At 40.5% G+C, this 13157-nt stretch overlaps 1 protein-coding gene across 1 annotated transcript in view; it reads left to right on the top strand.

The window, feature by feature from the left end:
• The first annotated feature begins 287 nt into the window (after positions 1-287).
• Positions 288-13157, top strand: part of CRY1 (cryptochrome circadian regulator 1) — a 38624-nt gene continuing 25754 nt past the window's right edge. Inside the window, exon 1 of the mRNA XM_058022374.1 lies at positions 288-518. Coding sequence (XP_057878357.1) covers positions 361-518 — 158 coding nt within the window. The 5' untranslated portion in view covers positions 288-360. The remainder of the gene's footprint in view (positions 519-13157) is intronic.

Raw genomic sequence — 13157 nt, forward strand, 5'->3', positions numbered from 1 at the left:
AATGGGCGGTGGGGGGCGGGGCGGAGTGGCCGGCGCAGCCCCGCGCAGTCACAGGGCGAGCGGCGAGGAGGCGGCAGCGGCACGGACGGCGTTTTCCGCGGGCAGGGCGCCGGCACCGCCTCGCAGTCACCGCCGGACCCAGCGCTCCCACCTTTCGTCCCTGCTCTCCCCGGCGCGGGGGCTCCGCGGGGTGATGCGTCCCCGCCGGGCGGCCGCTCCCGCCGTGTCCGCCGGGTCCTAGAGCCGTCCGCAGCGAGGCCCCGCGGGCCGCCCCGCCGCCCGTCCGTGCTCGCCCGGCGGCGCCGGGCCATGAACGGCCCCGCGGGCGGCGGCGGTTCCCGCTAAGCGTCCGCACCCGGCATGGGGGTGAACGCCGTACACTGGTTCCGCAAGGGGCTGCGGCTCCACGACAACCCGGCGCTGCGGGAATGCATCCAGGGGGCCGACACGGTGCGCTGCGTCTACATCCTGGACCCCTGGTTCGCCGGCTCCTCCAACGTGGGCATCAACAGGTGGCGGTGAGTGCGGGGCGCTGCGGGGGCCCTAATCCCCACGTTATGTATTCGGTCACGCCGCCTCCCCGCCATCCCCTCCCCTCCGCGCCCGATTGGGCCGCCGCCAGCGCCGGCTTGCCTCGGCCGCTCGCCCTCCCCGCGGGCCGGCGGTGTTACATAGCCAGCCCCGCGCCGGCCCGGGCTGCGGCTCCCGCGGCGCACGTGGGAGGGACGGGGGGAAGGAGCCCGTGGCAGAGTGCGGACCGGCGGGCTGTGCCTTCCCGGTGAGGCGCCCGCTTATTCTCGCTCCCGAGGGCGGCGGTTCAGTGCCCGAGCGCTGGAGCTCAGAGCTCCAGCTGCCGGGCGGAAAACCCTGTGTGGAGCAGCCTGGAGGGCTTGCACCATCTCGGGAACTCTGGGCAGCCGGGGAGCCCGGGGCGCCTCCGTCCTGGAGAAACTGAAGCTGCTCGCTTAGCTCAGAAGTACTTTTCCAGAGTAGCGTTCCTGCACAGAAGCGTGTCACAGAATACCCTGAGCTGGAAGTGACCCACGAGGATCCTGAAGTCCAATCCCTGCATAGAACAACCCCAAGAAACCCACTGTGTGCCTGAGAGCGTTGTCTAAATGCTTCTTGAGCTCTGCCTGGCTCGGTGTGCAGTGTCCCTTTCAGCAAAGTGCAGATTTGTTCCTGCACGTCCAGCCAGTTGTATTTCTCCTACCCGATATAAAAATGAACTTTACTGTGCATTTATGACTGACACTTGCATGCTAAATGTGTGCCATAAGGCAGTGGTTAATAGGACTTCTGTGCATGCTTGTCATGTGAGATTAGTTAAAACATCGCTAGGAATCTGAAAATTGTAACCCCTGTAAAATGGTTGATAATGCAGTAAAGAGTATGTATCATCTGTCCCTCCAATGTCAGGAACTTGAAATGCTAGTGAACTTAGTCTGCGCAGACTACAGTGCTGAGAAGTTGCCTAATTATGGAACAAGCACAATGAAACTTATCTTAACAGTGCATCATGGAAGAATGACAGAGTTTAGAAACTTCAGGTTTTAATTGTGTTTACTTGAATGATTGTTCCTTTCAGATTTAATAATTTGTGTCCTAGCTTATACTTTACCAACCAGGTAACTTACCTTTGGAGGTTTTCAGTTTCTGGTTTTTTTTTCAGATTTTGAGAGGTTTTCCTTACAATATTCTTGTTTTCAAGAGATAGAAATACTAAAGATGCTTTTTGTAAACTTTAACTTGATGGTTATTTCATTTTCACAGACAAAAATAACTTATGAATAACTGTTAGATACTTTCCTTATCTGAGATTCATGATGTACATTTATTTTATAAGGAACTTTTAAATTTCTTTTGTTTTGGAGGGATAAAATTTTTAATAACATTTTTACTTACTGAAGAAGCTCAGAGATCTTAATTTTGTGGGTGAAGCATGAACAGCAACTTAAGTTTTAAAAGAATGTGGATAACTGGCACAAGTCTAAGTGTTAAGGAAGTCACATGTTTTAAGAATACTTCATAGGTCTCAAATGTGCCCTGCAATTGAAATGCTGAACAGTTTTTGGTTGTATTCTCTGAGCTAGTGAATGACAAATGTGAACTTTGATTCTAGCAGAAGGAAGTTCATGTCTTCAGTGCTATTGCCCTGGTTCTTTAATGGCTGTGCAATATGATCATTAGCTAATAGAGTCCTTGAGTGCATATGTGTGTGATGTATTGCTGGTTGGTGTACTTAAACAGTGTTTTAGAAGGCACCTAGTCCTTCCACTGCATTTTGCATTTGAAGAAAAATGCCTGGGTTTAGTTGCTGGTTAAAGGGATTGAGTTTGGGGTGGATTACAGCTCCCCTGTCCAAAGCACTTCAAGCCATCTTCTGGTACTCAAATTCCCTCAAGGCACATGCTGCACATGGATTTGAGTATCAAATCTTGCTGCCTGCATAGCCTGGTTTTGTGAAATCATCAGGTTTTTTTCAAGTTTAAAAGTACAATAGCTTTATAAAATAACTCGCTGCTAAAGTATGTTTATTAAGGTTCTTCTCAATATTTTTTAATTTAAATGGGCAGTTACTAGTTTGGTATGAATCCACTTTAGGTTCCAGTGGTTTTAATGAGATGTTTTTATTCAGTGCAGACACATACATTCCCAGTAGGTATACACAAGGTCTGTGATGCAGGTTTTTAATTTGCCAGTCTCATTTGGCACTTATTAATGAAAAAACAGTTTTTGTTCATTTTCAGTTGATGACCATGATCAAAATTGTTTCTTACATGCCTGTTGAGTAGAGTGTTGTAGTCAGAAACATTTTATTTGAGACTAGGAGCAGAAGCCCTTCAGCATTAGGAAGGTGAGTCAAATTTAACCTCCTGGTGTGAATTTACGGTGGTCCTTTCTTAATTTGAGTTGATTGACACCGAGTGTTTATTGTCCTAGTGCCCTGGGCAAAACTCTTCTCTGTCAAACTATGACTCACACAATCTACATGAGGAGGAATGGTGAACAAATACAAGAAACCAGGAGGTTTAGTTTCTTGTTAGAATATTGTCATGCTGCAGGGTCAGCAGTTACAGTTTATATTAACAATGTGTGTTAAATCTGGTAAATAGCAACCTTTAACACATAGGTGCTTTTAAATTAACTTTTCTGTTTAAACAGTCATGTAACAATCAGGGACTAATATTTTTGTGTAATTGCACTATTGAGCAAGTCTAATTACTAAGCAGTCACATGGTCTTACTGACCTCCTTTCTCCTGGCATTCAGCCTACCTGTTCTAAATTCGTGAATGCTACGTAACAAATGCCAGGACCTCCCTCAGCTCGCTTTTTTTTTCTGGATCTGTTCTGTTTCTTCTTATTGTTCCTTTTTTCAAGCTGTCAAATAAATCGAAATGTGCTTTCATTGAAAAATGCTTTTTCTATGGGATGAGTTCACAGTGTTGTTCACAGATCAACACTTGAGAGAAAGAAGTTACTTGGTGCAGTAGAAGGCGATGTAGAAATGGTGGAGGGAGATGCCAAATGTTAAAACCACACTAAGGCTCTCTTAAAAGTTTGTCAGTTGCCCTTAAATGTTGGGCACCAGAATTAGCTTGCATCTGATTGTGTCAACAAAGCAGGCAAAGAATGTATCTTGCATACTCCAACAAGTAACCATTACCTACTTCTGAAAAAATGTGTTCCCATGTGCTCACAGACTTTTCCATATTAAGGAGAATGGGATCTCATGGTTAACAGCATCACCTGGGGGAGAGCTTCATTTAGCCTTGGTTTTAGTACAGAGTGACAATTGATCACAATGCCTGAAAAGAAATGCAAACATTGTTAGTTGCTGCATAAGGATTTACTCTAGGTAATAATTTACCTCTTCTGGTTTGTCTTTTTGGGTATGTATGTCTGTCTTTGATATGCTGGTTAAAATTCTTCTTTTTTTTAACCATTCCTGAAGAGAACAGATTTTACTTTTAAAATAACTAATTCACTTTTAAAATAAGTAATTGAATTTGCTTTGTATATCTCTTAAATTTTGTGAGAGTATTGATGTTTTCAACATCTTTCAAAGTTAGCTGCTGCTATTACAGCAGATACTGGTATTGACCTCAGAGAGAGAAGAGAGGTGTTTTTTTTTTCCACACTCAAATTTCAAGCAAATAAAAAAACTGGAGAAAAAAAGTTTAATTTTCAGGACAATCACTGCAATTCATGGAAGTGGGAACTTGTTTAAAAAATAATACTTAGACATCTTTCTGTAGTATCTACTAAATTTTGCTATTCTGTGCATCTGGTTTTGAAAACACACTTAAAGTTTTTGCTTACATACTTATGATTTGTCCAATAGAGATATGTTTGTTGAATGGGGGATTGGTGGAAAAAGTTTGTCAATAGAATTAATCTATGAGTGATTTGAATTTCATATGTGTAATTCAGGCAGGCAAAATTTGTGTATTATTCTTCATTATTTTTTGGTGACATGCTTAATATATAAAAAGGAATGCACAGAAATATTTATGACTTCCCTGATGAAAACATCCCTTTAAGTTTGTTTTTATTGTGTAGCACTTAGAATGAAAATCTACTTGATTTATAAAATATTTAACATGAAGCCCACCAAAGGCAGTCTGTCATTCCCTTCGATTAGACAGGGAGTAGGAAATACAACAAAAAGCTTGTGAGTAAAGATGAGGACAAGGAGAGATCACTCAGCCATTACCATCATGAGGAAAATTAATTCATTTATTACCAACCAAATCAGAATAGGGTAACTGAAAATAAATTCTTAAAGCGCCTTCTTCCCACCCCTCACTTCTTTCTGGGCTCAATTTCACTGCCATTTTCTCAACCTCCTATCTCCGAAGAACACAGAGGGATGGGATGAGGAATGGAGGTTTTGGTCAGTTCATCAAATGTTGTCTTTGCTGCTTCTTCCTCAGGGGAAGGATTCTTCACACTTATATTTTCTCCACCAGGGTCCTTCATGGGCTGTGGGTGGACAGCCTTCCTCTCAGTGGTCATCACCACAGGCTGCAGGGGAACCTCTGCTCTGGTGCCTGGAGCATGTCCTCCCCCTCCTTCTTCCTGACTTAGGAGTTTGCAGAGTTGTTTCTCTCTCATATTCTCATGCCTCTCGAGCTTCAATGGCTCCTGAGCAGTAATGTTTTCCTCCTGTCAGATATGTTATCCCAGAGGCGCTACCTTGGCCAGTGAGCAGCAGGTCTGTGTTGGCCTGGAAAGACAGACAGAAAGTTTCCAGCAGCTTCTCACAGGAAGCCACCTTGTAGCCCCCCAGTACCTTGACTTGTGGCCTTGCAAACCCAGTGCGACCCAGCCCACCCTCTAATGAGTGCCTTCAGCTCTGGAGTGGCGCGTGCCACTTGGCGCACTTCTGTTCGCCCAGCCCACTGAACTGAGGGTGATTAATCTGTGTAGCTTCTTTCCAGAAGTTGTATTTTCAGATGGGAACTCTGTGGTACCAGCAGTTAGACCGGAGAAACTCCCCACACCCCTAGGCTGCTCACCTATTCTCTTCCACAGAAAAACATTTTTTACCCCAAAATGCCTGCAATTCAGCAACTCCCTCTATAATTTGTGTTATAAGATCCAGCCCTATGATTTGCAAAGTACGTCATTGAGGCACACTGACGTATGTCCTCATGGGTTTAATCCTGCACTGTTGATGAAAGGGTTGGTTCCACCCTTTTATGATAGCACACAACCCTGTGGTGAGCAAGTTTAGCTCATCAATCTGTCCAAAAGAGATTAATTGCCAGTTTTGGTGGGATTAGCTCTGTGGTAGATTGTGCCAGCAAAAAGGTCACCATAGTAGTAGTGAAGAGGCAAAGAGTGGGAAGGGCAGGTACCATTTCTTTCAGCGGCAATGTAGATTTGAGTCAGATTACAATGGTCATAACACTCTTGGCCTGCATTGCTCATGTCTGCAGTAACCACCAGGTGTTTTTTGGAAGGGGATTATTGGTTTCTTCTGTGGCTTGCCGTTTTTTGACACTCTTTGAGGTGATATTGCTGTAAATAAGTATTGACCTTTTGACTGTGTTGGGGAAAGATGCAATTTCTTTTTTATCAAACTGTCAGAATGTGAGAAATAAGCCTGCTAGCTGAGGTATTACACTGTGCTTGTTTCCTTATTTTGGTGAATGATCTTGTATCACCAGATTCTGTAAAGTAACTATTATTCGGTTGGACAAGAAGACTGCACTGGTTGGTGTGGAGGGAGCATGCGGTACTGCAAATTGAATTGTGCTCAGAAAGTTGGTTTTTCTAAAATAGCAGTTACTATAGTCCAGAAAAATTATAGTGAACATCTATACAATCTGGCCTCCAAGGTTGATCTTGAAGGAGGCTTAATTGCTCAGGTTAAGAAATTTTGAGGTTTTAGACACCTGGTTTTACATCACTAATCTCCAGGTTTGAGGATGTCCAGAGAAGATCTGGGTCAAGTGTTCTTGATATGTAATAGTATGTGGACTTTGAGTATTAAAGGGAGAAATGTGATTTTGAAACAAGTCCATAGGAGTTTTTTAGTCTTCCTTCTCTTGGGACCAGTACTCTGTTTTATTTTACAAAAGTACCAATGGACCACATTCTTTATTTGAGTAGGGCAAGGCAATCTGTCCACACCTCATAGTGTTTCCTGCACTAGTCACAAACAGGGAGGGTGACAACCGCCAACAAACACCATCTGTGATGAATGTAAAAGCAGCTTTTTTTTAGGCCATTAAGAATTCAGATTTTTTTTTTCCTAAACTGATCAGTATGTGGCAGTGTCAATGAATTCTGCATCTGCTCTTCAAAGCAAGTTATTTTATATTATCATTCTCTTTTGGACATTTTAATACAGTAAAATATGTTTTCCTCCAGTTTGGGAAAATGTCTTTATCCCAACAAATGGAAGCTACTCTTTAAATATATTATGCAAATATTGCAGAAAAGCCTGTTTATCATTGTGCACTGCCTGAACTTTTCAGTTTCTAGCAGTTTATATACAGCATGGAAGCCTTTATTTTCAGAACTGGTTCTTTTCCATACCGTGTCTCAGTGCCTGGCAGGTTTTCAGGTTAGTTATATAACCTGTGATAGGAGGAAGGTCAAGCTGCCAGCAAAGTCGGCCATTTTTTCAGTGTAGAAGTCACTCTAAAGTCTGTGATGTTATGAATTTGCATACTGAAAGAAACCCTTTGCTTTTGGGAATTTTGTGACCTTCCCATAGTGACCTAAAAAGGCAAAAGTCAGCTTGAGCATGAGTGGGTTGTGAAAGTAGTGTAAGAGTATGTGGCTTTGTGTTCCATGGGCTTAGTAATTTGCTTATCACATTTTAGCAGGTTTAATAGCCATACCTTTGGCTACCCCTAGGAAAGGACTGGATTTGATTACCAGGGTAAGAACTTCATAGTATTTTGGTGCAATACATTTCACTTAGATTTCTCAGAACTCTTAATTTAACATGGAGCAAGGTTAGTTTCTGTGCTTCTGTGTACTTTTGGCTTTCACATTCTTTGCAATCTAGGTCAAGAGGTGAGTTATAATTGCAGTGTTCTTCTAACCCTGAAGCCTCCATTTGTTTTTCAGGTCACCATAAAGCATTTGCTTTCACTGCTTTGGAGTTTTGTGAGTGTAAATGATTTTTTATAAGGGAGCAAAACTTCAATGGAGGTGAAGGATAGACTGGAAAGGACAGGTCAATATTTCAGTGTTCTGTTTCAAGTGTGTAAGTGGAGATGGCTGTGGCATAAGTCCATGAGGCTGTCTGTACTTTTGGAACAGTTAAAAATTGGAGTGCATTCCAATTACCAGTGGAGGTAATAAAAACCAACACATGAGCTTTGTTAGCATTTGTTTAGACAGTAGGTGAGCTGCAGTGAACAGAACTTCCGAAAGTATGCACTTTTTTTTTTTTGTAAATTCTGTACTTCGGTTTTTTTTAAACTATTTCTTTTTAAATTGCATTAGTATTTGAAAGGTCTCAAATTCAACATTGTTAAACCTGGGTAGAAAATAAGAATATCATAATAGTCAGGGTTTTGGAAGTAAACTAGTAAATTCAGGTGTCAAACTATTGCTTAAAAGCACTTTGAAAAGTGCTAGTACAACAATTTTTTTGCAGTAAGATAAAACCTATTCAATTTTATCAGAGATGGAGGGGATTTCTTCCACTGAACATTGGTTAGGATATGTCCTGCCTATCTAATTTCTGTATTAATAGGCATGTGATGTACATCTGAGCTTTTGTGTTATGCATTGCTTCCTCCTACAACTAAACTAGAGAAATTTTCTGGACCTGTTTTAGAAGTTTACTTTATCTCAGTGTTTCTTAATCTATAGAAAAGCATTTCCTTTCCTATTCATTCTCATGCATTTCTTCTCTTAACGTCTGTATGTTTGTGGCTCTTTCACAGACATGAAAAGTACAGGCTGTAAAACTCTTGCGCTGAAGGTTTGTAACTTTTCAGAACACAAACCTGTATCCCTTCAGAATTCAAACTAGAAAAGTTGAAAAAATTCTCTTTAAGCTCAAATGGAGAAGTTGTGAAGTATGAACATATATTATTAATTCTTCAGTGATGGAGATTAAATATCTACAGTACAGGTTACTTAGGAACAATTACTATAAGGAAAACTTGGAATTTTCTATCTGTTATCTATCTGGTGTATGAAATCCATGACCTAGGAAATGCTTTATTTTTTATTGTAAGGAACTTGTGGAGTTCAGTGCTTGCGAATTTTTTTTGGTTTCTCACTGCCAGTGTTCTACTGACCTTGTCGGTGAGGGGTAAACTGTGCTGCTATTGGGAGAGAGAGAAAAAGTGATTGAAAAAACAGAAATAAGAAGGTGATTTGCATCAGACAGAGAAATAAATAAATAGGCAACTTGTTTATGTAGGCTGCTTATTACTTCATGCCTTGTATAGTTCATAAAACATGATGATGGTTTGAATGGTTGCAGTTTTGCTGTGCACTAAAGATACAGAACATCATGGCAAACATCTCAATTTCACAATCTGTACAGTTCTGAAGTACTGGGGAAGCATCCACAGACTTGCAATACTGCATTTTATAGAGCAGCAGGCATTGAAAATAGCTTTTATTTCTAATATATTTGATTCATTGAATAATGGACTAAATGTTGTCTTGCTATGTTCTCTATAGATTTTCCTCTGTGTTGAAATTTTCTGTCTGGAAATCCTGTGACATCAAGTGATTTTGTTTTCATTCTTTCTCCTTCATACTTAATATTCTAGAGACTAAACAAGCTCATTTTTTTTTTCCAGAAGTTTTAAAGCTGAAGAAAACATTGTGGCTTTTAGCAGAGATTACCTAATATTTTTTCCCTTTTTCCTGTCTCATGGGAGAAGCATGACTACATCGGCAAAACTGAGACATGCATTTAAAAGAAAATATTCTACACAGTAATTTTGCTATCCAGGTTTCAGAAGGGTCTTTGGGGGAGGAGGTTGCATTTCAGTTTTGTTCTTTGTAAGTCTTGCTGATGAACTCAAATGCAAAACCATGCAGGTCTTAATGGGAGTGATCAAGCCAAGGATGGCATCTGAATTACTTGTTTTATTTGTGTTGCCTAGGGATAATTCCTGTGACTTCCCTTCATTGCTTTTCAGTAGATGACAGGCTGGGTCTAGTTTACTATGCTTTATCCGTGTTTCTTTTTAGAGAGTGTAACTGTTTGCTGTTTACTGCTCTTGCACAGTATTTCCCAAATCCTGTGAATGTTTCCTTAAAGGTTTCTATGAGAGACTTCAATTTTTTTATTTTTTTCTCTAGCATGCTTTTTCATTTGTATGCCCTGGAAGCATTTCCTATAATGCCATAAACATTTCTTCTGTTTATAACAAAGGAAAAAGTTGTAGGTTGCTGTGATATTGACAGTTCTGCTTTAATTGCTTTCTATTTTCCTCTTTTATTTCAAGGCTTTTGTAACCTGAGGAGACCTGTGTAAAATTAATTTTCACCATATAGTCATTGTGCTTTTTCTTTCACTGGTTGAAATTTTCTTTCCGCAAGCTAGTTGCCAATAAATTTACTGTTGAGGAGTACATTATTTCAGCAGTAGTGTGTTTTTCTTCTAAACCATGAAGAAAATCGTGAGTTTGTGGGGGATAATGTGAATGTTTCTATTTTTACAATTTAGAATTTGGCTTTTTGCATTCTTTTGAATATAATTCCACCAACCTTTCTTTTTCAGTCCTAGCATTAAAACATTGTGTTTGTTAAAGCAAAATTCTTCAATGCTGCATTTGCAGCATTTGAAGAAATTCTTACTCCAATTCTTTACTGCTTCCACAGGACACAGCACTATGAAGCTTTCATTTTTGGCATTGGAGGTCACACTTAGAAAAGTGTTACTAGTAATTGTGTGCTGCTCTTTCAGCAGCAGCCTCTCCTATTTCTTTTCATAATCCTGCACTTGTTTTCCTTTTATTAGTCTGTCTTTGTTCTGGAATAAAGTCAGTTTGTCTTCGCAGTTGTTGCTCTATGGCTTGTCAAGTGCAGTGGTAAAGTAAAAATAATTTTTAGGCTTTTTGGGTGTTTTTTTTTTTTACTGCCTTGTTTGATGAGTATGGGATTTTTCAGGAACAGTTATGTCATTGTAAGTGGCTTGTTTCCCAATGAAACAATGCAGGAAATTAAAAAAAAATTTCCACTTGCAGTACTATATTGTCACCAGTTGCAGTAATTTTCCTGCTGAACTTAGAAATTTTAAGAACACCTAAGGTAAAGTAAGCTTTGGAGAGCCTTTTTGTGTGTTCTTTGTTTTTGAGCTGTATTAGCTGTCAGAAGCTTTGTGTCAACTGGAGTTTTAATTATGGTGTACTACATGGTAATGCCTAGTTTGGAATTTTTCTTTTCTTGGAATGAGTTTTCTTTTGCTTAGAAATGTTTGTCTCTTGCACTTGTCTCTTTAATTTTACCTTGAATGAAAGCTTTTGAACTTGATTGAATACACTGATCAAAAAATACCAAAGTACAAGTCAGTATCATTGATGTTTGAAGTCTTGTAATGTTATTTCTGCAGAGATAATGATTTCCTTCATTAGTTTAAGAGGTGATATTTTTTTCTTTGTCATAAGGGAAAATGCTGGTTTTAACAGCAGTAAACAGGGAATTATGTAATTGTCAGCATTTCTTCCTTTGTGGTACCTTTTGGTCTCCCCCCTCCAGTGCATGCAGGGTTAAATAGGGTTTAAAAACATGTGAGCTTTACCTGCCATTCACCAGGGTTTTTCTTTTATGCAGATTTAATGTTATTTAGACCTGTAATAAAGGATGGTGTCCATTAGCTTGTGCTTGGATGGTGGTACAGGAACAGCCTGTTTGTGCCGGAGTTTAGTGCCAGCTGTTGAGTCTGGCAGGGGACACGCTGTTCACGAGCGCCTGTTCATTTTCACACCTTCCCCTTCCATTCTTTGTCAGCTCCTCCGGCTCTGAGCGCTGCTGTGGCACTTTGTGAGCTCCGAGCACATACTGGGTTTCATGTAACCTTTAGCCACCGACACTTCTGAGTGCGACACGGAGGAAGAGCAGAACCGACACAATGCTTGTACCTGCTCAAATGAAGCCTTTCTGTGTCCCTGCTAGGAATAAAGTTCAGCTGTGGTACAGGAACCGTCTCTGAGCAGCTCCGTAGGGAAGGAATATTGGGATCTTGCTACAACAGTTACATATAACTGGAAAAGTAGGTCATTGTGGCAGGGAGTAGTCCAAACAGCCGCCCGGTTGCTGCAGCAACGACCTACTTTACGAAACTATTTTTGTTGATTCATATTGAAATGTTCTTCTTGAAAGTGCTATAAGGAAATGATCAGGTTAGGAGATATGTAACAGTGGAAGCTGCAGGCTTTGTGGACGACTCCTGCCCTCCTCCTTCCCCTCACCCCCTGCCTCTGTGGTCTTGTCCCCTCATGTTGAATGTAGGAGGATTAAAGCAAATAAGGTTTCTATTCAGCTGTTCAGGGGAACAGCTGTTTTTTTGTCTGAAGGTTCTGCATAACAATAATGCCTATCATCGGTGATTATGTTTCCAGAATTCAGAGCCTACAAATATTCCCCTGTAAATATTGTCTACAGAAATAACTTTAGAGTTAAAACAAAGCAAACAAACTAGAGAGCCATCTTTTTCCTGGAAAAAATCAACTCTTGCTTGAGCACTGGAACAGACTCCCCAGGGAAGTGGTCACAGCACCAAGCCTGACAGAGTTCAAGAAGTATTTGGACACCACTCTCAGGCACATTATATGATTCTTGGGGGTTAAGGACATAGCTGCCACATAGTTGAGGACAAAGTGGAGGTTTTCAGGATTTCTGCAGCTTGATAAACAGTTGTTTTGGGGGGGAGATGTAAATTTTTTTTTCCTACATCATTATTACTCAAAACCCTGAATATACCTTCAAGTTAACTTTGTGTTCAGCTATAAATGACTATAACTAATTCAGCTATAAATGACTTTGTATTCAGCTATAAATTTCAGCTTTGGAAGACTGGTTCAGAAAATGTTGGCATTTTGATTCATAATAGTAGCAATGGGAAGTTAAGATAATGCTGAATGTATGACCACCATAAGGTGAGCACCAGTCAGTTTTAATTAAGATTTCCAGGAATAGCTTCAGGGTTTTTTTTCTTCAGTTTTTGAAACTTTCTACCAATTTCTATGCTTGTTAAAGGATTTTCGTTCTATCCTTAATTGTCTGCTATTAGTTTAATAGATTTTTGAGATATGGGATGCCAGAGATGATGGAATTCTATGTTAAAGACTTGAAATTTATCCAGTGTACTTGAGAAATATATTTATTTAAGCCAGTGTTTTATTTCTAGGAAACATAAAACTGCAAAATTTTAGTAGCACTAATTGTAACCTTAAAGAGGTCACTTTAATTTAAGGAGAGGAAGAAGGTTTTATTAATGTAAATTGAGAGCAGTATAAAATCTGTCTTTTAGAATCAGATTACAAGACTATCTTGTTGGAGTGCTCTTATTGTGCTTGTTCTTTTTAAATGAGCCTTAGCTGTCATGGACAGGTTAGATTGCTGAAAATAACGTGGCTGAAATATTTTATAGAGCAGGCCAGCTCTTGTTTAATTACATCAAGCCTTAAGAGCTGCTAATTTAAATAAGAGAACTTGG

This window comes from Melospiza georgiana, chromosome 4 (assembly GCF_028018845.1).
Source record: "Melospiza georgiana isolate bMelGeo1 chromosome 4, bMelGeo1.pri, whole genome shotgun sequence".
In the NCBI taxonomy this organism is placed as follows: Eukaryota; Metazoa; Chordata; class Aves; order Passeriformes; family Passerellidae; genus Melospiza; species Melospiza georgiana.